At 46.2% G+C, this 25,373-nt stretch overlaps 1 protein-coding gene across 10 annotated transcripts in view; it reads left to right on the forward strand.

The window, feature by feature from the left end:
* LOC8043995 (calcium homeostasis endoplasmic reticulum protein) overlaps nucleotides 1-24,384 on the forward strand; it is a 49,979-nt gene extending 25,595 nt beyond the window's left edge. For 4 of the 10 annotated variants that reach the window (XM_040206904.3, XM_040499636.2, XM_040206906.3 and 1 more), the window contains exons 14-21: nucleotides 4,745-4,795; nucleotides 5,882-5,956; nucleotides 8,767-8,924; nucleotides 9,370-9,503; nucleotides 14,680-14,868; nucleotides 17,855-18,061; nucleotides 20,568-20,647; nucleotides 22,193-24,384. In XM_040206904.3, coding sequence (XP_040062838.2) covers nucleotides 4,745-4,795; nucleotides 5,882-5,956; nucleotides 8,767-8,924; nucleotides 9,370-9,503; nucleotides 14,680-14,868; nucleotides 17,855-18,061; nucleotides 20,568-20,647; nucleotides 22,193-22,392 — 1,094 coding nt within the window. In that variant the 3' untranslated portion in view covers nucleotides 22,393-24,384. The remainder of the gene's footprint in view (nucleotides 1-4,744; nucleotides 4,796-5,881; nucleotides 5,957-8,766; nucleotides 8,925-9,369; nucleotides 9,504-14,679; nucleotides 14,869-17,854; nucleotides 18,062-20,567; nucleotides 20,648-22,192) is intronic. The other 6 variants (XM_040499637.2, XM_040499638.2, XM_040206907.3 and 3 more) reach the window with 2 other exon arrangements.
* The last annotated feature ends 989 nt before the right edge of the window (nucleotides 24,385-25,373 follow it).

The raw sequence follows: 25,373 nt of genomic DNA on the forward strand, positions 1-25,373 counted from the left end.
AACCATGCTCTATAAGTTGCAAATCTTTTTAGGGCGCTTTTGGTGTGCCTTTTGCCAAAGAAAAAGCACCCTACAAGGCTAACTCAGCAGGGAGGGCGATGTGATTGTTCTTAGGCCTAACCACTTTCACGATTTCACGGTCCGAAAGTGGATCACAAACGACTTTCTGCAATTTGGATTTCAGAAAGAACAGTGTAGGAGATGTAGGCGGGACGCTACAATCCCTACAACACTACTCGTAAGGCGATATCCCGAATGGACGGCCGTATTTTGGAAAAAAGAGGTCGAGATTGAACCAGGCCGACAAGGCGCGGGACCGTGAAGATACCTAGTTTCCTCCTCTCTTCGCTTCGCTCCCTCAAGGCGGCTAGACAGAGAAAACGCGAGTCCGTTCCCTCTCCTTCTCGGAGAAACATGACATGGACATTTCTGTCAAATGCACCTCCTTTCCTGGAAAAATATAGTCATCCGTTCCAGATATCGCTGTATGAGTGATGTTTTGGTGTTTGTAGCACCCCGTTGCACCCTTTTGCCGCGTGTTTTGTGGAATCCAGATTTCGGTTCAGCATTCCTTTAAAGGACACATGCAAAGGAAAAAAACATTTTTTTAGACAGCTTAGATGGAAAAAGGATGTCATAAAACGATTTTACAACAAAGAAAAAAAATTTTTAGAGAGATATTTAGGGCGCTATACGAATTTGTAGTTGGCACTCGCGGGAGCCGCCACTAATCACGTGGTAGGCCCGCGCGCCGCCGCGCTGCGTCGCCGCCACACGCTGAGCGTTGTGCGAACGCCGCTTCAACGCGTTTTTCCACGCTGCCGTCGCCGCCGCCGCACAAGTTCGTCTGCTTCGGGGCGCCGCTGCCGTTGTCTGACTGGCGCACAGGTCTACCACGTCTGCTTGCGCTTTTTCAGGAGTTTCCTTTGGGCTCTAAAAGTTACTTATTCATCTTAGATTTTTGTTATACTTCAAACAAAGATGAATAAGTTACTTTTAGAGGCCATAGGAAGCTTCCAAAAAAGCGCAAGCACCATGTGACAAATATGGGCCCGTCAAGGGCCACTTTTCCGCGGCGCCCGCCGGCGCCAACTACAAATTCGTATAGCGCCGTAAATATAGCTCTAAATATTTTTTCTTGGTTGTAAAATTGTTTTATGATAACCTTTTTTCATCTAAGCTGTTTTAAAAAAATGTTTTAGAGCGCAGCTCTTATGCGCCCGTTTCCGGCTTGAGTGGCGTCGCCGTCGCCGTAACCAAGGTCATCCCAAGGTCACGTGACCCCTCCCAAGGTCACCTCAAGGTAACGTGACCCCCAAGGTGACCTCCACGTGACCCCTCCCAAGGTCACGTGACCCCCAAGGTGACCCCCACGTGACACCCCGAGGTCACGTGACCCCCCTCCCCGAAGTCACGTGACATCCCCCCCCCCCCCCCCCCCCGGAGCATATTAAAGAATGAGGGGAGGAGAAGGAGGAGGGGTCTACCCTCCCCTCAGTACCCTTCCCTCCTCCTCCTCAAGAGCTGCACTCCAATTCGGCGTTACAGGGCTTTCACTTTTTTTTCCTTTACATGTGTCCTTTAATGCGTCCGGTGGGTGATGCATGTCCGAGGCTGGGCAATTCTTTGACTCCAGCTTCATTAGGTGTGCGCACCGTTCGGTTTCACCGTTGATCACTTCCGCAACTATGCACTTGCAGCCACTACGAGAGCGTGTATTGCTATGCTATGCTTGGATTGGCTTGGCTTGGCCTGGCCGCTTGGGGGCAAAAGAAAATTAGATTGGTCGACTTGGTGGCTAGCTGAGTTAGACGCAGTTCGAAACTCGTGGAGACGGAAATCGGAGGTGCATTCATTCCGGGAGGGAAAAAAAAAATACTCAAAATATTGATGCTCGTTGGGGGGAGAGGGGAGTTTGTTTATTCTGCGTGTGCATTCATTATGCGAGTAAATACGGTGCCTCTTGGGACATTTAGTTAATTTAGCCAACTGGTAAGTGTTCATTCATGAGCATTATTTTTCTCTAGCATAAATTTTGTCAGCTTTTTGAAGACGACATATCGAGGTAGCGCCCACCCCACTTTCACTGAAAACTGGAATAATCTAGTCATCGGTGCTTGTCCGGTCAAATCGGGCAATTAAAGGGCAACTCCGCTTCATTTTTGATATTTAGAAAACTATGCAGCCCTCTACAGTATCGTATAGGAAGACCCCATGTCAAATATTACGATCTAATTCCGTTTATATATTTAATAAACTGGCCAGCAAACCTTCAAGCGAGCCAAGTCGCCGAAATCTGCCAACTCTAGCGTGCGGCGCGAGGCGCAATCATCAGCGCAGTCAATGCCACGGAGTTGGAGCAGCTGACATTGAGCCACTACGTCAGAGGCATGACTACGTCATTCTCACGTTTTGCTTGTTCTTACTGCTCAGAGCGAAATTGAACGATGACGTCATGAGTTTCTCCTCCCGGTGTTGGCTGACCGGGCGTTCACGTGATCACCGTAACACGGATGCACTAGTTTACGTTGCCCTGCGCGCTTATCGGTCTGTTTCTCCGCTCCTCTTTTCCTCTTTCGTCTTCTCCCCTTCCCCTCTCCCCCGGGCCATCACCGTCCACGCCATGCGAAGCGACCTGCCCGCGTCCAATAAAAAAAAAAGAAGAGAGAAAAGACCTGTTCGCGTTGCGTGTCCTGTTTCTCGCTCCCTCCCGAACGTCACAAGACCACGTGGTTCGACGTGACGTGGACATGACTCTGACGACCCGAGACCAACGTTGTTTGACGCAACCGAAGTTTCGGTTTCGGTATCGGCTGATGTTTAAATTAGGATTACACAAATAATATTCCACATTTCGCGCATCCGAAGACGTAGAGTTTTTTTAGTAGTGCTTTGTGAATTTGAATGGACATGAAAGCCTAAATTTTTCGGAATTGAGCGGAGTTGCCCTTTAACGTATAATTTGCAGAATTTCCAAGTTTGGAAAACATTAATAATGGGTGCTTGAACAAAGTGGGCGCTTTCACAGTGTTTTACGGTAATTAAGCAGGCAAACTGGTTGTTAATCGACATGCTGAAACCTGAGGACGGAGGCCTAAAGGACAAAACACAACGTCTCAAGTTTCAGACGCTATGTTTTGTCCTTGTCTTTACCTCCATCTCGGGTGTGCCAGCTTATGTATTTTAAACAATTCTTCTTTCTACCATTCCGCTAAGCATAGTTTCTGTAATCTGTTCTATTCCACGTGTTTTTATTAAATTGGTATTCGTGATCCTTATTATATAAAACATTCAAAATGTGCAAAAGGCCATTTAGCGCATCCACAGTATTTTCTTTAATGCGAGCTCAATGTTATTTTTTAAAGCTTGCTTTCCTTCTTATCTGTCCTTTCTATTATAAATTTTCATTTTGCCTCACTCTTTGTAAGCATTAAAAAGTTGGAACGTATAGTTTTGTGAATTTATTTACATTAAAACGAGTGAAGTCACATTCCTCAAAACCTGCTTCATATGTAGACTTTTGTGCATGTTCTTAATGGATTTTTGCGCTCTTTCGTAGGCGATGATACCGCTGGTAAGTGTTAATAAACCGACATTTTATTTGTTTTGACGTTCGCTCACCTTGTAGTACTTGGCGGCTTTTTCGGATTTGGTCATGATATAACAGAATTGCACCACCTCACCTGGAGATCTCTGTATTACCGTAGTATTTTGAGAGATAGCCCACCTAAAATCTAAAGCAAATTGCGTGAAAATAAGGGGAAAGCTAACTTTCGGTGTGACATAGAGAAAAGTTGAAAACGTGACTGTTATAGATTTTGTGACTTGCGAAAGTTGTGTTCGCAGGGAGGGGCAGTGAACCAAAGATGACTTTCCTTCCCCATCAGCAATGTTCACTCGTCCCCCGCCGTGCTTAAGTAGCACTGTTTTTGCCGAGGCCACCGTTGGCCAGGTCCCTGTAATTACCAGAAGTGTGCCATCTTTCGGTGTTTCTGAGCTAATTGTTCTAAAAATAGAGGGCGAGCTATCTTTCGGGGTTGGGGCATTCCTTTGGATATTACGGTGATTAAATCTGCCACCAATTGGAGGATCTCGTGCTTATCTCATAGCATCATGTACTTATTTTTTGGCTATAAGGTATCCTCGAATATATATGTGCGTATTTAAAGTGTGAAAAACTTTTTAACAGAGTTCCCAATTTGAAAAATTTGTCCGACCATACATTTGTGCATTTTCTCCCTACATTTACTAGTGAAATTAATGTCGCATGACCCATACAACAATTCAGTTTTTGCGCTAAATTTAGCCAGAAAATTGATGTCGTGTGACCAGATTCCTTACAAAATTTAGCAAGGAATCTGGATTGGTACTTAGATCACGTGATGCCGCTTAATGTGACTTCAATTTCTCCACTAAATTTAGCTAGGGAATTGATAGAAGTATAGGTTCTTCTTCACTCCCAAAACAGTTGTTTAATGTCTATTAAACAAATTGGAACAATCAGACTTTAATTACTGTATTTTATGTACTATAAAACTTTTAAAAAAAATTGCTGCCGATTAAAATTTTTTTTTTTTTTTTCATTATACAGAAAAAAGTTGTGGTTGTTTTTGGGCACCAAAAAAGAGAAGCCATTTTTATTATTAATATTAAACTAAATAAACAAATTAGACCTATGCCAATAAGCCAGTCTTAATTCCTAGCTTGCCAACCTCATTGACCCTCGTTGCCACCACCCTTCCAGGCTACGACCCCATGGGCGACGAAGGGCAGTACTACGACGACTACGACATGGGTAAGCTTTCCTAGATGGCGCCTCACGCTAGCCCTAGATAAAGCCCCTCTATCCTGGGAAAAGTGGCGCCATTCATTGTTGTAGAAATGCGCGAGGCACGTGCCGCGCGCCACTTTTGGGAAATTCATGGTGTCTGAAATCTAGCTCAGTGCTGCGCTGTACCGCCATGATCTTCCCAAGGTTTGCACGTGCTTGTGCATCTACGAACCTTGCGCTACTTTTGAAACATGAAGGGGCTTTAGCCCTAGAGCCACGAAATAGGCTACACTTCAGAGTGACGACACGTGAGCCTTCTTGTTGCTTTACCGTAAAATCGTGTCAGTTATCTGAAGCCCTATCTGAAATCGTAGGAGGCTGCTGTTCCGTTCTCCAGAAAGGCTAAAAAAATACATGACAGAGCGAAACGACGTTGCGTGAGGTTACTGACACCGTATCTAAATCCTAGGAAGTTGTATTCCAGAAATGTAAGTGTTGCCACCAGTCCCTTTGAAAAATTCAGTGTGATTTGGTGGCTCAAATATAGGTTTAAATTTGTGTGTGCTAATAACGGTTAATATTTAGCACCTATTAGTCAATAGTAGATGTACCAAAGTTACGGTGTTCTTCACCGTACAGTTATTTCTCTTATTTGTTTCAGTTTCGGTGGTGTCGAGAAACTACCACTTGTATCGAAGCGCTTAGTTGAGTAAAACTCGATAAAATTTCCTACATTTTATTGTCATGAGCTGTATTGGGCGTGCCGAAGCTGAGGTTACTTCAAGCAACAATACTGCGAACTAAAGTGAATGCTCAGGCTCAGCATCTGTTTCTGTCTTCAAATTCTTCCTTCTCCAGCCATCAAAAGTCTGCCATTAGCATGTGCGGGCGATACACACTTGGGTGATGATAGTCATCGAAGTGGCCAGACCAAATTTCGGAAAGGGTTCATTGCGCCCGTCCCGCACTTTGCAACTAAGTGTCAGCACCTATGAGACGAATGGGGGGTCGATACTTCGGAGCGTAGGCTATTTGGTGGCTCCAGCTAGCCCCGGCGCGAGAGTCTGTTGAAGTGCATGATGCATTGCCTCTTCTTGTCCTTCTCTGAAGATGGAGGACCCAGGCCTGACTACGGGAGCTTTTTCATTGACTCGGACGCTGGGCCTTGCGAACCCCGCGCCCCTGGTAATGACGCTTTTCCGCGGCGCGGTTCTCGGGCTGGGCATTTTAGGAGGGGCGTCGCGGTTGTTTGACGTCTTGCGTCTGCGAACCCAAGGCCCCGTTCACACTGCTCGTACATCGTTCAAAAGCCGCAGTGTTCGCTCCAGACACGACATGTTCGTACGCTTGTACCCGTGTCCCACTAGAGCAACATACAGAAACAAAAGACACAGACAAGCCTCAAACCAGATTCTTTCACGATTTGAGACGCTTTGTAGAGTAACGGAGGCTATGCTCAAACACGAGCATCATGCGCGCGAGGGTATCTTTGGCAGGCTTGCAATCGCTCGCGCTTACTTCGCGAGCACCGAACGACTTAACGCCTGCCAAAGGTATCATCACGAGCATGCTGCATGGGTTTCAGGCTTATCGCTGTCTTTTGTCTCTCTCTGTCACTCTAGTGGGACGCGGGCATTGGAACACTTGTCAAGACAGTTTTTGTGCGACCAGCGTGACCGTCATTTGAGGAAGGAACATGCCTCGGACAGTGTTTGCAGATCGTCTTTTGTACGACGTAGTATTAGCGGTGTGACGGCGGCCCAAGGGGACCATGCAAAAACTACCTTTAGCGGTTTGGCTGCACGGTTTGTGTTGCGTCTCCCGGCTCAGATGCCGAGAAAACCATAAAACAGCTACATGGGTACCTTTGGATTGACTAGCTAGCTTTTGTGAGGGCAGATTATAAATTGACTTTTGTCTGTGCGCACCGGGTTATACTCTAGGAGTGCTGGTGTAGCTAAAGATACCCTTTATTCCCACGACCGAAACCTCTTACGCACGCAACGTGCTGGGTGACAGCGAAAACGCCATCTTTCCAAAACAAATTGAAAAAGAATAAGGTATTTACTTCCGTTACTCTTTCTGGCAGTCCACGTTCGGAGAACTTGCAATTGGATGCATAATTAATGTCAACTATGCTTTGCAGTTTCCAAAGAGAGACGTGGAGGTTTTGTAGTAACGTGTGAGGCTGACTCTTCGTCTTGAGCGGGCGCAGTAGCTAAGGGCACACACTAGATAGGGCAGTTAGCACATTTTAAGTCTTACTTGAGGGATCTTTTTTGTTGTTTTGAATTGTTCTTGTATAGCTTATATTTGATGTAATCAGGCAGGGTGAAAAGTGTTTTAGTATTGTACACAAGGTGGGGTTCCACAGCTGAAAAGCAAACTGTTTCTGTGGTTATTTCTAATCAAACTTGCATGAAAAAAAAAGAAAAGTTTGCCAAGAGAAGTTGTTAAGAGCCAGGGAGCTTTACAGCTTTTCTAGATAAAGGCCGACTGCAAAATCAGCAAAGCTGAAGATCATTTTCTCTCACGGTGTTGCTTCATGGGAAAGGTTTGCTGGGGACAAAGGCAATGTTTTGATGACTTCACGGGGTATGCCTGAAACTAGCTCGGTTGCCTGCAACTATTGGAGAATGCTGGTGCTCTTTTCCTAGAGCTTTAGTCCAGTTTGAAGCGATCCTAATTTGAAGCAGGTTAATTCTGGTGGCCTCACGATAGAGTGTACGACGTTGGGTGTTGCCTCCCTCATGATCATTTATTCTGAATAAGCAATCATAGTCAAAATGCCAAAACAAAAAAAAAAAATAGAATTGGAATACTCAAAATTAAGAAAGCAGAGAATTGCAGCATCTGGGGAAATAAAAGGGAGTAATAATTAAACTATAAAGTAAAGGTACAATTGCAACATTAACTGAAAAGGTATTCGCTCTTTCTCACGCGAGTTGAAACGTGGTGGCGCCAGTGTGCAAATAGCCCCCAACCCGTTGTGATCTAGGCGGCGGGTTTCGCTGTATTTGCAAAATGAAATATACACGACATCATCTGGAAACGTCCACTTATAGCACTGTCAGTCTTGATTCTCTCATCATAATGGTGAGTGAGAAAGGGGGGAATATGTGTGAACCGGAAGTGTGCCGGGGCTATGCGGAAGATGGCGCCACCGAGTTTGTTGCCAAACAAAAAAAGGGCGAATACAGAAGCTCATTGCTACTAGAAAGTTGCCGTATTTTGCGGACTAGTTCGTGCATGGTGTGTAGTCCGCAGGGGGCAAATTTTAGTTGAAAAAGCTTTTCCTCTCATAGTCCGCACCTGATGCATAGTCCTCGTCTGCTCGAAATATTGTGCCTCGTCTGCTCGAAATATTCTCATACACAGCACAACTTGAAAAATGCCTGCTTTACTTGCTCACAAAAAAAGCTAGCGTCGTACATAAATCCTCCTTAACGTGTTTCGTCATTTTCAAAATCTATAGCCACTCTTCGGAATAAACAATCTAGAAAAAAAATCCTTGTAAAGCCTGCATGCGTAGATAGTCTGCGCTGCATAAAATTTGTAAATAATGTAACGGAAATTATAACAGAATTGCAACAATAAAAATTAACATACAGTGACAATGCCAAAGAAAAAACAGTTCAGACAATCTTATGAATAAAAATAGGGTCTAACAGTTGCAATTCACCTTAGAAGGATAAACATAAATTGGTAAAAAATTGAAGAAAAATTGCACAGGTAAAAAGATGGTTTGAAAGGCTAGACATCTGCAACCCCAACACGTAAGTTGGGAGAGGCTCCGCAAGAGCGATGCCATGGACCCACGTAGTGCCCGCAAGACGCCGCCGAGGATGGCGGACGGAACTTTGCGGAGTATGCTTTGCACGGGACGAGGAGAGAGAGCGAAGAATGGAAGGTGGGGGCATCCAGGGTCGTGCTCCTCCCCTCGTCGGGGGCTGGGGTAGTGGTGGTGGCGAGGGCACTGAGCTGCCTTGGTGCAGGGCCAGGCCTGCCCGACGTGAGCCAACCGCCCCCCGGCTTTGTGCCTCTCGACTCGCAAGGCTTTCCCCCGCCGGACCTGCCGGAGGCCATGGAATGCCTGGTGCCCACCATGCCCTACTTCGAGCTGCCGGCGGGACTCATCGTGCCCCTGGTGAAGGTGTGTGCCTCTCTCACTACCTCTGCAGACTCGTTCGGACTCGCCGTGGGATTGAGAGCGAACTCACTGTGTGGGTGGAGGTTGTCCGAGTTTGGCAAACTCACATTCTCTCACTGTTGGATTCTAAGTGACCTTTAGTTTGCCTTAGTCGCTCAGACTTGCCGTGCGATTGTTACTAAAGTTCAGCACCAGCAAGCTCACTCGTGGCTTGGTTGGCAAATTTGAGTTCAGCACGCTCATTACTGCACGAATGTGGTTGAAGTTGAGTTTGTCAAATCGCTCATTTGCCGCACGGTTGGTGAATGAAATCGAGTTTGGCAAACTCAGTCACGCTCGCTGCTGCACGATAGTGATTGAAGCTTAGTTTGGCAACTCGCTCACAGACACGTTCATACTCGCCGTGTGATTACGAGGGTTAGTTACACGTCACTGGCTTACGGTGCAGCTGGAGGACAGCGAGTACAAGGCGTTGGACCCCAAGGCCCTGCGTCTGCCGCCGCCAGCTCCCCCCAGCGACGCCCTGATGCAGGCCGTCGAGATGTTCTACAGTCCACCGTCCCACGAACGCCCACGCAACAGGTGAGCAGAGGGACCACGTAGCACACTGCCTTCTGCTAATCAGCCAACTCCTGTTTCATGCACTTGATGCAATGTAGCCGAGGTTACTATACTTCATTTCACCTTAGGTCCGAGCGCGGACAATGTTATGAGCCGAAGGGCCAATGAAACAGCACAATAAGTGCAACGTCATGGCGTGCTCTCTAGGCTTGATAGGACTAGCCAGCGGAGGAGCGCGCACAGAGAGACAGCGAATACCGGCTAGTCCTATCAACTGCAGAGGGCACGCCATGTTGTTGTGCCTCTTTCGCTGTCTGATTGACCCTTCTGCTCATAACATCGGCCATGCTCGCACTTAGAGTGAAACCAAGTATAGTGCTGTTTGGCTGCCCTAGAGTCACTAATTAAAAGCTACGCTTAGACTGAGTGAAGACTCCGGGCAGCGTACCTAAAGCTCTGAGGGCGCATTTTGGAATCGTAACGATCGGTGATTGTGCCTGCCCTGCACCAAACACCAAGACGCCGGCGCCTACGAGAAAATTTGGGAGTGGAGTGCCAATACGCTTATTTAATGGTTCTAGGCTGCCCATAGGAGCAGTAACTTTCTCTAGCCATCCTCTGGTAGTGGTACCCACGTTAGTAGTGACCTTGGACAGATTTAGAAGGTCAGGATGCCCCGATCCAACTCTTCCTAGACAACGAGGCGATAGGGCTGGATTTTCTACGTCGCCTACCAAAGACCTGCACGGGGCATGGGTTGTACACGAGTGCTGCGTTGGTGCAAGACTTGTGCTGTAGGCATTACAAGTAATCAAATTGCTCGTAATCAATTTCTGCTTGGTGTAATTTTGTGATCATTCGGTTACATTTATTAGGGGCGAAGCTCCTCAGAGGCTAGCCATGTCCGTATGTCCGTCCGCCGTCGGGTGCACGTGCGTAGGGCAAAAAAACAACTACCGCATCTCCACGGGGTGAATGATGTTGATTGGGGCGAAGCTCTGATGGTGCTTGTCTGCGTAGACGGTGAGCCGCAGCATGCCGAGCCTTTCGTTCGCTTTCATCCACGTCAGAAAGAGAATATGGGGTATGGAACGTGGTTATATTCGCATTTGAGCATTTGACCGCCGCGTGGCATGGATGAAAACGAACGAAAGGCTCGGCATGCTGTGACTCAGCGTCTACGCAGACAAGCACCACCAGAGCTTCGCTCCAATCAACATCATTCACCACGTGGAGATGCATTTTTTTTTTTTTTTTTTTTTTTTTTTAGGGAGTATTTTTTAGAGCGATCTACTTTTGGAAGTACTAAGATAGTGCATTACCGTTTTTTCCCTCCCCTTTCTAACGGTGCCCTTTGTACGCGTTTCCTACAAAGAAATCCTCGAACCTAATCTCTGACAGTGGGATGGTTTACCAAAATAGGTTGATTAAGATGATGAGTAGCTTACAATTGGGTGAGTCTAATCCAATAATGGAGAGTACAGAAGACCCTTCCTAAAGCCTTCAGAAAGATCTGTCGTTTTGAAAACTTAGAGTGATCCGAAAGGTAACGGTTACCTCTCGGAGTAACGGCCAAATACTTTTCCTTTCGAGTGATCGAGTAATCTACCTGAAAGTCTCTACTGGCAACGAGGAAAAGGTTATGTTGATGGCAGACGGGGGTTCACTCTTTGGACTGTAGAATTTGTTCCCGACCGATTACGAGCAGGTTCATGGCGTCAAACGAATGCCTTGGAAGATTCCTCCGGCGCCCGCGCAGCAGCATGAAACAAATGCTCGGCATACTCTGTTTTTTCTGCCCGCTCGACCTGCAAGCCTGCCTCCCACCGACGTCGCAGCACTGAAAAGCGCAGCTGTATTCGAATGTTGGTTTTGGCGTAATTTTCCTTAGCTGATTTCACAATAACTATTTATTTATTTTCTTGCAAATACCCTAAGGGGCCCCAAGGGGCATTACAGAGGGTGGGTGGTTAGCGCGAGGCGAAACTTGGTGTTATCAGTGAGGGCGACGATGCTGTCGGAAGGCCATCCCAGTCGACATTGGTAGTGGGTGGAAGAGAATGTTGGAATGCTGTAGAAGTAGTCTTGGGCCGGGAAACATTGCCTGAGTGGTCGAGTCTTGCTGATATATAACTGGGAGGGCTAAGAAGGGACTCTTTAAAGGTGCAGAATAATATATTTTATGAAGAAGGCAAAGCCGGGAAAATTTTACGACTCGAGGAAAAGTCAGGAAGGGTTAGTTGTGATTTAATTGCAATAACACTCAAAAACAGGAGTAGTTGGAAAAAATAAAGCGAGCAGCACGATTTTGAACCGCTTTATTTGCATTAGTTAGGCCAAATAGTGAGGGTGCCATGTAGATGCATATTCTAGTTTAAGACGAACAAGACTGATGTAAAAAAGTCATTTTAGGGGAGAAGGGACAGATTTAAGATTACGCCGGATATAACCAAGTGATTGATTCGCTGAGGAAATTTTTTGTATCAATATGAACATTCAGGATAGGTCAGGGGAAAGTGACAAAGTAGTCCGAGAGCTAAGATCTAAGAGTTTATTGTGTCATTGTCTCCCTTATGAAACAACCATATTTTATCGTTCATCGGCACTGATTTTGGTGGCTTAATATAAATAAACCAATGAAGTGCTTTGTGGTCGCTAATGCCATCTAGAGGAGACAGAGAATTAATGAAAGATGGGTCAATGGGAAGTACTAAATCAAGTAGATGAGAGGTAATGTCGGTGACTCTGGTAGGAAAAGAAACTAACTGGGTTAGATTGAAGGAAAAACACGGGTCTACGAAACTGCTGCTAATATTCACGCCGCCCAAACAAGTGAAAGCCAATGCTTTCTGGTTTGTGCCTGATAGGTTAAAATCATCGAAAAGAAAAATAGGTTTACCAGTCTGATGCAATGCCAGCATGGACAAGTCATCGCGAAGAAGATAATTAAAATTAGGTGAAGTGCCAGGAGGACAATAACACGCCCCAATCAAAAACAATCTAAAATAACTATTCACGAGAACACAAAAAATCTCTAGAGCGCTGGAAGCTAACACCCTAACTTGAAATACTTTTGTTAACAGCGACAAGAACGTCGCCTCGGCGGACCACTATCACACCAACGCACGTGAAAATGTGGATGATCCGGCATTATTTCACTATCATCCATATCAGAATGAAGCCACGTTTCTGACTTTAGAGCGAAATCAGCGTCACGTGAAGAAATCAAAGATGACGAATTGTCACGCTTGGGCAAGATGCTACGTGTATTTGCATATAACACACTAATTATGCTCTGCAATCTGGTTTCATCAGATGGAGCATGCCCCACGTGCCCCCTATTTCATTAGCTCTTTTACAGCCTCTGTTAAGCTATCACATATGAATGTCTTGGGGTCAGTGTGAAGCTTATCCAGCTGAAGCTTGAAAGGCAAAGTTGCTGCATGGCAAAAGTGACGAGGTTGTGGCACGTAATACGAGCATTTTTACAAAAGTTTTCTGAAACTGAAAACAACCTTCCTTTGTGGCAAAAACTACTCTGCAGTAACTGGTTTTAGTTCTGAAAGAATAAAAACAAGTTGCAATAGGCTGATCTCTTCCCTCTTAAAATGTACCAATTCTATGGGCTCGCTCAATATCAGAACTTGCTAAGACGATGGGAACGGTTTTCTTTAAGCACTTTTTGTTCCGATGATGGCCATGGCCATCATCATCGTCGACTTATAATCGAACCAAAGCATTCCATCGCCGGCAAAAACGAAACAACCGTGATATCATGAACACCTCGGCTTGTTACGAGTTCAGCCGGCTGTACCTCTAGGATTGCACTATTCTGTGCACTCATTTTACAAATTAATTATTTTTTTATTTGCACAAACGAGTATTATTCATAGCGATTCTCAAATTAACCCGAATATGTATATGGCGGTGAACAGCGCGCGGTGCCCCGACTCCCGGGGGGGGGGGGGGCAGGGGTGCGGTGGCGGCACTTCTTGTAAGAGCCACTCCGGAGGTTGCTGGAACAGCCTCACGTGGCTCACTCACCCCGCGGCTTCTCTTCGCAGTTTTTCGCACGATTCACGGCTGCACATCATTTGATCGAGTGGTGAGATCATGCTGGAGTGCTAACTATGTTTTTTTTTTGTATTGACGTGCATGATTTGGCAGTTTAGGTTTTCGGTGCTCGTTTATGGCCATTCTTCACTCAGAAGCAACCAACAACTACGCTGTTAGACACGAGTTCGACCTGTCGGAGCGGGTGATGCTCTAGTGGAGTCTGCAGTGGCGCGGGATCTAAAACTGTGACGGCGAACGAAGAAGCTGCCATAGGCCAAAGTCTGGATAGGTGGGGGTGCTTTCCGGAGTTGGAGGTCAGGCTGGCGACGTAAGCCGCAAAAGTGTGCAATCGGTCCCTAACCATGACAGCCAACGCGATTGCCGAGCAAGCGCGGAAGATGCGGTTGATCCTGTCGTTTGCGAAGTGCGAGATTTCGTTGGACGACGCCGACGACCTGCTTCGAGAATGTAGCAGTGATGACGACGCGACTGACATCACCAGTGCGGACAAGTCGTAGTCAAGTCGCGGACGGAGTGAGAACGACTGTGAGCAGCTTAGATGTCCCGCCTCCAGCGTGAACTTCCTAGTTTTGATAACACCTGGGCATCTCATGCACCTCGCACGTGCGTGCGCAGCGAATGTACGCCAGAAGGCATCCAAAGCGCACGATTGCCTTGCTAGGACGCCTGGAGTGCAACTCCGACAGGCCTGTTTAGCGTCCCATTCCGGCAACACACTGAAAGTGGTCCCGGAGTTGCAACGAACGGGTTCACAAAAGTTGGAGTGTTATTCCATCGGATGTCGCGATCCTGGCGGTTGGTTGTAAAAGGCCAGTGAAAAGCGTGAGAGGAAGCGAGCCATGGACTGCAGGCCAAAAAGTGACCTGCGGCAGAACAGGCGCTTGCCAAATATGAGCCACCGCTGCTGTGACACTGCCGAGTTTGCGGCCAACGACAGCGTGACATGTTCATGACGTCCTCGGGCGGAAATCGAGGGACCTCTTTTTGAGGCTTGGTAAACACACCAGTGGGAGACGTCTCAAGTGGTGTACTTGTTTATAAGGCACGGATTCCTCGGAAACAAACAAAACACACGTTTATTTTACTTTGAGAGCCGCCTTGAATGCGCTTGTCCATGCAGCGAGGGCTGGGAGCAGCTGGGCCTGTACGAGTTCTTCAAGGCCAAGAGCCAGGTGGTGCGGACCAAGCCCAGCCAGGACTCTGACGACGGGGGAGAGGAGGAGGACCGCAAGGGGGACAAGGGACCCAAGGACGAGGACCGGCCGCTCAGGGAGGACCCCAACCGACGCCGCTACCGGGAGAGCAAGAGGTGCTCCCTCTCCTTCTCTCCCTCCTGCCTCCTCTTCCTTTTTTCTTTGTTCTTTATTCGAGGAAAACCCGCAGCGCCTCTGGGGCATTATTGTGGAGGTGTGGGCGATGCATTTTAAAACAAAAAGGCATTTTCGCAGCAATCATCATCAGTACCGGAGCCAAATTAAGAAATTTCGAATCCCTGGTGACATGATTCTAAGTCATGTGACGTCATTTTCCCCGCTAACTTTAGCGGGGAATTGAATTGGTGTTGAAGTCACGTGACGTCAGTTTGCCCGCTACATTTAGCAAGGTTATGCTGATGTTGCGAAACACGGAAACAGGCGCCTAAGAGCTGCGTCTAAAAAAAGTTCATGAAGTTGCACCGTGAAAGTCACATTAAGAATTGCATGACCTTTTTATACAGCAAGTTCTGCTCTCCCATGTGATTGGGTAGTGGAGTAGAATAAAAACAAAAGAAAGCAATCTTTGGTAGCGGAGTCGGTTTGGGAAACATGATCAGTTCAACGATAAAGGAAACCAAAACTAAAACACTAATACGTATGAGGCGGTTAGCACTAAAGAGGCAGTGGAAGCCTACTATTTGGCCATATGATCGCGACTTTTCCAGTACACTGCACAATTCGAATTACCGTATGTACTCGAGTAATAGCCACGCTGTTTATGAGGAAAACCTGAGGGTTCGCTTTTCCGTAGAGCACGCAGATTGCCAATCACTGCGATTGACAGCATGATTCCAGCTGTTTACAGGACAGAGATAACGTTTTCGTGCGAAGATAGCATCTGTATAGATTGCATTTGTATGGAGAATCCTGTTGTCGATCTGGTTATTCGCTATGTCATTTATGCGCAATGCAATGATTGGCTGTATATGTGTTCTCTGGGGAAGCAGACGCAAAGGCCTTGTTCATAAATAGTCTGGCTTTTACTCGAGTAAATATGGTACGTAATAGCTTTTTTTCTAGAACAGTCAACCTAAAATTCCTACCTACTTTCGTCTCCTCTTTGCATGTGCCTTTTAATGCGCTGAATTGCCTTCTTACCTTCCAAGATTGTCGGCAGAGCGTCGGGTTCAAGCGAGCCTTCTTCAGAATTAAACCCATACATACATTTTTTCATATGCACCGTCCGAAACACTTTTTAAACAAAATACGGTGTACTTGATCAAACTCGTGTGTGCATAGCGGGAACCCATTCCTTTAAAATCTCGGTGTCAGAGTGAAAAGGGTGGTAAGTGGCAAGAACAACTGCGGCGTGCGCTGTTCGTGCAAGCCGACGGCTACACATGAGCGCGGCATAGTGCATGAGTCACTTGCTTTAGTGCCATGAGAATTCCGCAAACTCGTGAACAAACAAGAGAACAATTAAAACGTCAGGCGATTGAGTTAATGGCCCGACCGGTCAACGGATAAAAGCAATCGCTATGCAGCAGCAGAATCACAACGGCTCGAAAAGTAAGTAGAGCAGCCTCGAGGGAAGCGCGGCCAGCCGGGTCGGGGTCCCCCCGCCGGACTTTTCGTGAACTTGGCTGACGGGCTTCCTCCTCTCTTCCCTTTCCCTCTACTTCGGAGGGACGTGGCTTCAGCGCTACTCTGAACGTGCTTTTCCCGTTAATCCGCGCATAAAATGATCAAACGAATACAATGTTCGTGAAAACTGACGTCTAATTAACTAGCCTTGGGTGTATGTGCTTATGTCTAAAACCGCTTCAGCTTCCCTTTAAAACATCATTTCCGTAAGGATTTTAAAGGGGTACGGAAACAAAAATTGAAATATTCCGATTTTGTTCGGAAATGAGTCAAGCATGACAGATAATAACCATAAATGATAATCGCACGTGTGTATTTTGAACGATTGGCTATATTTTTCGTTCCAAACGGTGCACTCGAGCAAGCGCTCGAAGAGAAGCGAACGGAGAGCGCGATGCGTCATGGGATATCCGGCGCAAACAAAAACAGAAAGAAAAGATTCCCCGCATTTGTGACGCAGCAAGGCTTTGTTGTTGGTGCCGTTGTCAGCGTTGTGGCGTCAATAGCGTCAACGCATTACAATCGAGCCGTTCAAAGTACCAGTGGGGTGACGAGCGTGTGGCTGGCCCAAGGAGCACATAGCTTCCACAGCGCTGTCAGCTTAGGGGTGAACGGGGTGGAAAAAGCAACTTTTGTCCAAATTTTCAGTGAAGGGCCAATCTTCTAGGGGGAGAATGGCTGTCTCCGGCTGGCGTGATTATCAGCTTTGCCCTTGGTGGCGTTGTCAGCGTTGTGGTGCTGTCAGTAGCGTCAGCGCGTTACAACTGAGCCGTTCGGAGTACCCGTGGGGTGACGAGCGTGTGGCTGGCCCAAGGAGCACGTAGCTTCCACAACACTGTCAGCTTGGGGCTGAACGGGGTGGGGAAAGCAACTTTTGTTCGAGTTTTGAGCGGCGGGCTAATCTTCTAGGGGGAGAATGGCTGTTTCCGGTTGCACGAACGAGGGTCCGAGAAAGAGGAGAGTCCTTTCTTCCCGTCTTCTTGGACTGTTTGGTACAATGCGCTATTTGTGAGTTCAGGAGGAAAGCTAAGAAGGAAAACGTTGAATGCCAAAGAGCGGCGCTGCTCCGAAGGAATCTGCTACGTCACGACTACGTAGCAGATTCCACAACGTTGCTAGACTACCTCCCAAATAGGCTCCGCATGCATCCACCAGGTGCACATTGAAAGATTGTTTATTTACTTTAAAATTAGTTTTCTTGTGCTTTTCAACGGAAGACTGGTGTTTTTGAGGTTAGGGTGCAACATGCAACACGTTAAAGCTAGAAAATGAGCGCTGAAATTTCGTTTCCCTACCCCTTTAAGGACGCATAAGTGCCCTGTCAGACACTTCTACATGTGGTTGGCATACCCGTGGTTAAGAGACAAGGGGAGCAATCGGAGAAACCCTCCGGGAAATGAGCTTCAGAGCTCCATACCTGGAGTGCTGTTCACCTGCACACCGAACTGTCCGCAGTCCTCCGCACACGAAGCAAGAGGAGGAGGCGCACCGGCGGAAGAAGAAGCGGAGCCGCAGCAGGTCCGAGTCGACCTCGCCTCAACGCCGCCACAGGCCCTCGAGGTCGAGGTCGCGCTCGAGGTCACCTTCCAGGTCAAGGTCACGGTCCGTGTCCCCCTCCAAGAAGCGCTCCCCAGACCGCAGTCCGACCCCGCCGTCCTTCTTGTGAGTTCATTTATTTCAATGCCTCTAAGTAGCCTAAATAAAACATAGATGAAAAGTGTCATAATATGAAAAATAAATGTCAAGTTGTAACCGAAACACGAATTAATAAATTCACTCAACGTACCGTAAGGTCCCAAATGAGCACTCGCCCCGGACGGTTCGCCCGTCCCGTTTTTCTCGCCGAATATTCTTCGAATTAAAGTTTCGAAGCAGTCCTCGCCCTGCTTAATTTGCGTGATGTCTAACTGCCACACTCCCGGCAAAAGAAGAGGGAAAAAAAGAGCTGGCTTTAAAGTCTGGACAGATTGGTGGGGTTACCCTTTTATTCCGCCAAGTGTTGAGCAAGATTAAGTTTGCCTTATTTGTAGTACTGTGGTGAGTTGAGCTAGTCGGTATCACGACAATATATTAAAACAGTGCACGAGCAGAGAGGGACTCAAGAGAACACGGAGCGCCGACTCCCAACCAATGTCTCGTGAAAGGAAGAGGAAGACGGGGCATCAGTAATGAAACACTCGTGCAATAATAAAAAGGAAAACCGGCGATGCAAGAATGAGTTGTGCTAGAAAAGGAAGAAGAAGAAGAAAAAAAAAAGCACAAAGGGGACCCCGACTAGATCCGAGAGAAAGAATAACAATAAAAATCCAACATTTCTAGTCCAGCCAAAATCAATCGTCGTAGGTGTCGGCTAGGAAGGCCACTTCCTTATCACTCGGAGATAGTGAGGGTGGCTCATACATTGCTGGCCAATCTTTTTAATATGATAAAGGGTCAGTGCTATGTGTTCTCTTCTCTTCTGCTCTGCTTCTGCACTGTTTTGGTATGTTGGCACCATATCTTTTCACTATCTCAGCCCATTAATACAGTGCAACTCACTAACGAAGATGAGAAAATCCAAAATTTCAATTGTTATAACCAATTATCGTTATGTGTGGACTAGAAACTGATTGTGTCCAGTCTAGAAACTCTAGAAAATGATCGTTATAAGCGGTATATCGTTATATGTGGTATCGTTGTAAGTGGGTTGCACTGTAAACGCAATAAATATATGAAACGAAACTGCTACAAGTGAGTGCCAAAATTTCCTTATTTGCCTTCAATACCTTAGTCCATGGTGTTTAAATGAGGTGCAAAATACATTCAATACTTTAGTCTATGGTGTTCCAATGAAGTGCTAAATTAATGAGGCGGCATTAGAGATATTAGAACAAACTTGCCTAGTTTGCTTATAAACTTAGTCTAATAACGTGCACAGTTTATATGTGCCAGCAATAGCACCATCTTTTTGTCATCTTAGGATCTTAGTTACCAACCCTCTTCTTCACTGCTGCATACGCCGTTGCTTGCCGACAATCGTTGGTAATATTAAAGGGCGAAGACGGCAGAAAATGCGCCTCAGTGATGCATCAAGCGGCAGCTTGTGCCATCTTGCCAAGAGCAGTGAAGGTATGCGGCGAACCTGCCCTTCACTATTGCCACCACACGCCACGGCGCTAGGTGGCGCAAGCTGCCACCACTCGCCACGGCACACTTCAAGAAAGAGCATCCTGGAAGCCCGTGAAAGCGAGCTTACATTGACCGTGATTGGTAGCATCGATTTCTGTGACATCCGTGCTCCGGCGTGTTTTCACGCCATGGAGCTCGAGTTTGCCCTGACCACAATTTGCAGTATCGGTTCTTGTTACATGCAAGTTCGTAGTAGGTTCCCACATGGTTATCGCACCCTGGAATTTGTTGTGTATGGAACCTGCAGTATCAGTCAGACCTCCACAGAATGTAAAGATATGATAACTTAGTTTTTTGTAATGGTTTCCAAATGCCTTTTTTTCCAAGTCTCTAGATTTGGCGATTGCAAACGGTGACATTGTAAACTGTCTCCGGTGAACACTTGGTCTTTGCACACATTTTGTCAAGGTAACTTGATGGCGGTGTTTCACTTCTCTAAGTGGAAATTTCGGCAGAGGGCATAACAGCTTATTTGACAATCTTGTCCTATGCAACTTTTTCACGGAATGATATAAAAATGTTTGTGAATATAGTGCAAAATACTGCGGAAGCCCCGACTTTCTACAAGCGTCCACTATTAACATTTCCCAAACTTGGGAATTCTGCAAATTATACGTTAAGTGTCCACACCTTCCAAAGTGCCGGCATCAGACGAAAATATTCACCCTGTTGCGGCTGCCACAGGACCGCCAGTGACGATGACAAGGATATTGTATGAAAATAAATTGGTTTTCTCCAATTTCGTTTACCTTGCCTTTGAAGATCTTTATTGGCCACCATCTTGGTTTTTACCGATTTGACCAGACAAGCATGCATGTAACCCAGTTTTCAGTGAAAGTGGTGTAGGCGATTCCCCGGTATTTTACGACAGTTATAATACTTTACACTTAGCACTTTGAAGTTGAGATATTGCATGACATCCCTACCATTTTGGAACTGTTTGCCTTTTGTCAAGCTCAACTGGGATGCTTGTTTTTTGTTTTGTTTCTCTTTATGTTAGCGGCTCATCGTATGGTGGCGACCCAAGGGACTCGAAGCTGGACGAATCCAACAAGGGTCATCAGCTGCTCCGGAAAATGGGTAATGTGTCTGGCGGTCATCTGGAAAGCGCCAAACATCATTACAAAGAAAGTACAGTAAAGTAATACCGTGATATTCCGAACGAACGCCTACCTTTTCACGAGAGATAATCGGAAGAAAACAAGGCGGGTGGGTGAATTTTCGAGATTTGCCCGCCCCCTCCTCTTTTTGGCGGAATGTTTTATTATCGTGAAGTTCGTTGCCTGCATACGTGCAATGAACACCGCCGATCGGCATCGGTGCTTATTCCGTGAGAGCATGTTTCTAAGACCATGTTCCCTTTGTTAATATCCCCAGCCTTTGCTGATCTGTAGATTAAAAAATAAATGGAGTTAAAAAAAAAAAAAGAAAGTGTCAACAAGAAACCAAGTGCAACCAGCGAGCGAGCAAGCGAAAGGCGCGACGAAGGACAATGCTGGGGTAGCGATAAAGTTGGGGATCACAGTGACAGATACTTGGGTGGGCGCCTTGTCAGTCACAAGGAGTAGGCTCTTGCGCAACTTTCTTGTTTGGTGCGTACATGCGTGCATCAGTCCGGAGACTTCTAAAGAGAAAGGTCTGCCCAGATGTCCTGAGTTCTTTGGAATTGCTATTTTTGGAGGGTTGGCGATATATTGGGACTTTCTTTGACAGAGATGTTTAGGCATAAAAGGGGGGTGGGCAAGTTCGAGGGTGGGCGTACATTCTGGATGTTACGGTAACTGACCAATATTTTTATCTATGCAACTAAGAAACGTTTTAAGCTATCTGTTACGACGGAATGCTTCGTTATATTTCTCTTAATAATCGAGCGCAGAAAGAAAATGCACCCACCTTTTTCCATAGAATATACTCCCGGAAGTCAACTTAGACTGGTGCCTTCTGCTTCAGTTTGAAACAGCACACTGGCGCCCGCTAAAAAAATTATTCGCATATCCGGTATGGGGGACGAAAAAATTATGCAGGCTCAATCATGCTGACAAAGGCCAGGGAGCACAGAATTCCTCTTACACAAACTTGTGAGGTTTTTTTTGCTTATTATTCATTTAATAATTATTTTCATCCAAAGCTTGCTGCTGTTGCCAGCACTTTTGTATTGAAATAAAAACATTCACTAATCCATACCAGCTGTGCCAGTAGCTCAGTGGCTATAGCAGTTAACTGCCACCGCACCGGCCCAGATACGAGCCCCGCCAGGAGCTTGAACTATATAAAAATCTTTATATATAATCTTAACATCTGTAACGCTCCCAGCATATCACTTGTTTGTGACATTTTTCTCACAGAAAACGCCACATAAAACAGACTCCTTGTTAAAAACAAGACATTACAACCTGGAGTAGAGTAAGAAATATAGATGAGGCAAAACGAGAAGTCACGATAAAAGCCTGAACAACTTCCAGTTGCCTGGCACGGGCAAAACAATGTTTTCCCCTATAGCTGAAGTCCCACGATTTAAGATGGTGACGGCTAAGCGAAAATGGAGTATAGACCGCTCCGTCCCCAGTTTTTTAAGTTTTTTTTTTTTTATTTGTTAGTATTCTCAGAAATGTGACGGAATTGCAGGTTGGGGAGGGGCGGGCCTGGGTGCGGCGGAGCAAGGCATTCAGGACCCCATCCACCCCGGCGACGTTCGGGACCGCTCGGACCTGTACAAGGGGGTCGGGATCAGCCTGCACGATCCGTACGAGAACTTCCGCAAGAGCAAGGGCCAGGCGTTCATCAACCGCATGAAAGCGCGCTCCGACGACATCGTCGGGAAATGATCGCCTCGCATCCCGCACGCTCGGGTTGCCCTCTCCTGGCTCGAAGATGTGTGCCGCAAAGTTCTGCTTTGTCAAGTTCCACTTCGCAAAGTTGAGCTTCACAAAGCTCGACTTCGTGGGAAATGTGACTTGCAAAGCCCGACTTCGCAAAGCTCGACTGCGCAAAGTTCGACCTCACAGAATTTGATTTTTTTTAAGTTTGATTTTGCAAAGATTGACTGTGGGAAGATTGATTTTGCGAAGTTTGACTTCGCGAGGCTTGACTTCGCAAAGTTTGTTTCTGCAAAGTTTGATTTTGCAAACATTTTGTAAAGTTCAACTTCACAAAGCTCAACTTTGCAAGGTTCGACTTCGCAAAGTTGGAATTTGCGAAGGTGAATTTCGCAATGTTTGACTTCATGGAGTACCACTTCACAAAGTTCAACTTGGTAAAGTTCGACTTCGCAAATTTCGACTTCGCATCTTGGTTCACTTTCACTGTACAGAGACGGGAGGGGCGGGGTTTCATTTGCAGACGAAGTGCATATTCTTGGCACTCAACACACCGTTGTGAGCCTTCTTTTTTTTTTTTAATTTTAGTTATGCATGTATGAATCGAGTCAATAGAGGAGGATGAAAACGGTGGCGAATTATTTGTGTGGCCTACGTCAGACGCGGTATAGACTGCCCTCTACAGTGCTTCGGCCATGCAGTCTCGACCAAAGTTTGTGCAGGTCCGAAGCACCATCCAAGCAAGTGAGCTCAGTCCCAAAGCAGGTTAATGGAAATGACGCTTTTGTGTGTCATTCTAAATCTTTTAATGAGTTGCATTTCAGGCTATGGTAGAGATTTGTGAACACTAATTAAACTTCAAATGGTGCTGTGTCCATTGTGACCTTCACTGTGCAAAGCTGACTTTGTCACCTCTGCATTGTGAACACTAGGATTGTCACAGCACTACTTGATATGAATCACTGTTGGGGCTTTCCTGGGCCCTACTATTTTTTTGTTTCTCACAAATAGGTGAAGTGGAGGGTGATAATGCCTTGTTTGTGACAGTAGGGTGATACCGTTAAAAGTTTTAGAAGCCACAGTTATTTTTTTCCTAGCAGTGTCAGTGTTTACTTCAATGTTTCTTGAGATATGGGACAATGAATGACACTCAAGCTCAAAGTCTCCGTTACAGTTTTATTAAAAAGCTTGCGATGGAAGCAGAATTCCGAAAGCAGTTTGCCCGGGTTCAAATGGAGCTGGTGTTCAACAAGAGCACAACACATTAAATTTGATTTAATCTTTAGGATTATTTTCACACTTAACTACACAGTGAATATACTTTTTGGTATGGAGTGCAATGCCTTCTTTTCCTAAAATTATATTTTTTAACCATTTGCTCTATTGCTCGAGTTGTATGTAGGGCCTGCAGACATTTTATGGTTCTTCAAACGGCCACTTGTGCTTTGTGGCATTTAGCATCCTAAAGGATCAGCACGGTGACATGGGCAGCACCCTGTTTAAATGTCGAAATCTATGCCATGTTGCCCCCCCGTAAGTGTCGAGAACCTTGAAAGACAATGCTGGGACGACACAAACAAGTCATTTTGGCTGCTGACGTTCAAATTGCATATGAGCGGATATTTTTCAGATCCTCATCTTTTCATTGTACCATATCAGTGTGTTTACTTAGACACTGCTGTCTCCAGCTGTAATTGGTGGACGGAATGGGACATAACAAGCGATGGTCGGTTCTGTTGCAAACTGCAGGAAAATACTTTTGCTTTCATACTTTCAGTGATTGTCAAAATACTTTCATTGATTGTCAAAATTTGGTTTTTAAAAGCCCCTTTTGTTCTCCACCCATAGCTTTATACAGTTTGTGAATGGATATGAGCGAGTTACCGCGTGCGGGATGTTGAATATTGCGAAGGATGAGGACGTTGAAGGAAGTGTCTGTCGCTAGACATATTAGCAGTGCTGTACAAAATCTGGGCCACATTAAAAATTCATTCCAACTGGTGTCTTTTCTGCGTGGTTTAGGGAAGGTCGTTTCCCCAGCTATGGTCTGTGTAGTCTAGGGAAGCTGTTATCCAGGGAAGCTCCCCATTTATGACCTGTGTAGTCTGGAAACGCACATTTCCCCACAGGGCTGGCCTGAGTTGTGGGTGACCTGGGGTGGTCGCCCAGGGCGCCATCAACAGGGGAAGGGAGGTGCCGCCACGCCCCCCCTTTTGAACTCTTTTTTTTTTTTTTTTCTGATTTATTTGAACATGGCGCTTGACAGGACGCTATATGCTCGATCGTCGTTCGTTTTTGGGATGCGGTTCTCGTCTGACAAAAATGCTTGTGATACCACCGTGGGCCATACTCGCATGTTTACGAACAGCGTGATGTCGATAGCTAGGGGTGTATAAAAAAAAAGAGGAGGAGGGGGGCGCCAGGGTCAGAGTTTGCCCAGGGTGGTTGTTGGTTTAGGGCCGGCACAGTTTTCCCTGCTAGTCTTTCTTGAATTGAACTTGAACTTGCCCAACAAAAGCAAATCTATCCCTAATTGTAATACTTCCAGTTCACAAAATTTGCGGAGTTAAGAGAAGCTATAAAATATGATACTGGATTTCAATTTTGCATACTCTCTCAGGTACAAGGAAACTAGTAAACAAGGATAGGGAGCCAAAATGTGATCTTTGCTGTAAACTGGCGGATATACAGGACTAGAGGCACTTCCATTTCGTAATAGTCGCATTTATTTGTTTTTTCATACAAAATTGCAAATTAATTAATAATTAATTTTTAAGCAGAAAGTTAAAATCGAAACAAGCGCTCATCGGGACGTCACGCCTTCCCGCCAATGTCCTAAAAAAGAAAAAAAAAACGAGGTTACGGCGGTCGAAAGGAGAGAAACGCCGAAGGTCACGCGGTTGGTGCCCCCGTGAGAGCGCGTAATGGCGAATTCAACGGGGCGTTTTGGAGCACGCCCGGATCAATTGACCAGATTTGGAATGGAGCAC

This window comes from Ixodes scapularis, unplaced genomic scaffold (genome assembly GCF_016920785.2).
Source record: "Ixodes scapularis isolate PalLabHiFi unplaced genomic scaffold, ASM1692078v2 PGA_scaffold12__126_contigs__length_90152505, whole genome shotgun sequence".
In the NCBI taxonomy this organism is placed as follows: domain Eukaryota; kingdom Metazoa; phylum Arthropoda; class Arachnida; order Ixodida; family Ixodidae; genus Ixodes; species Ixodes scapularis.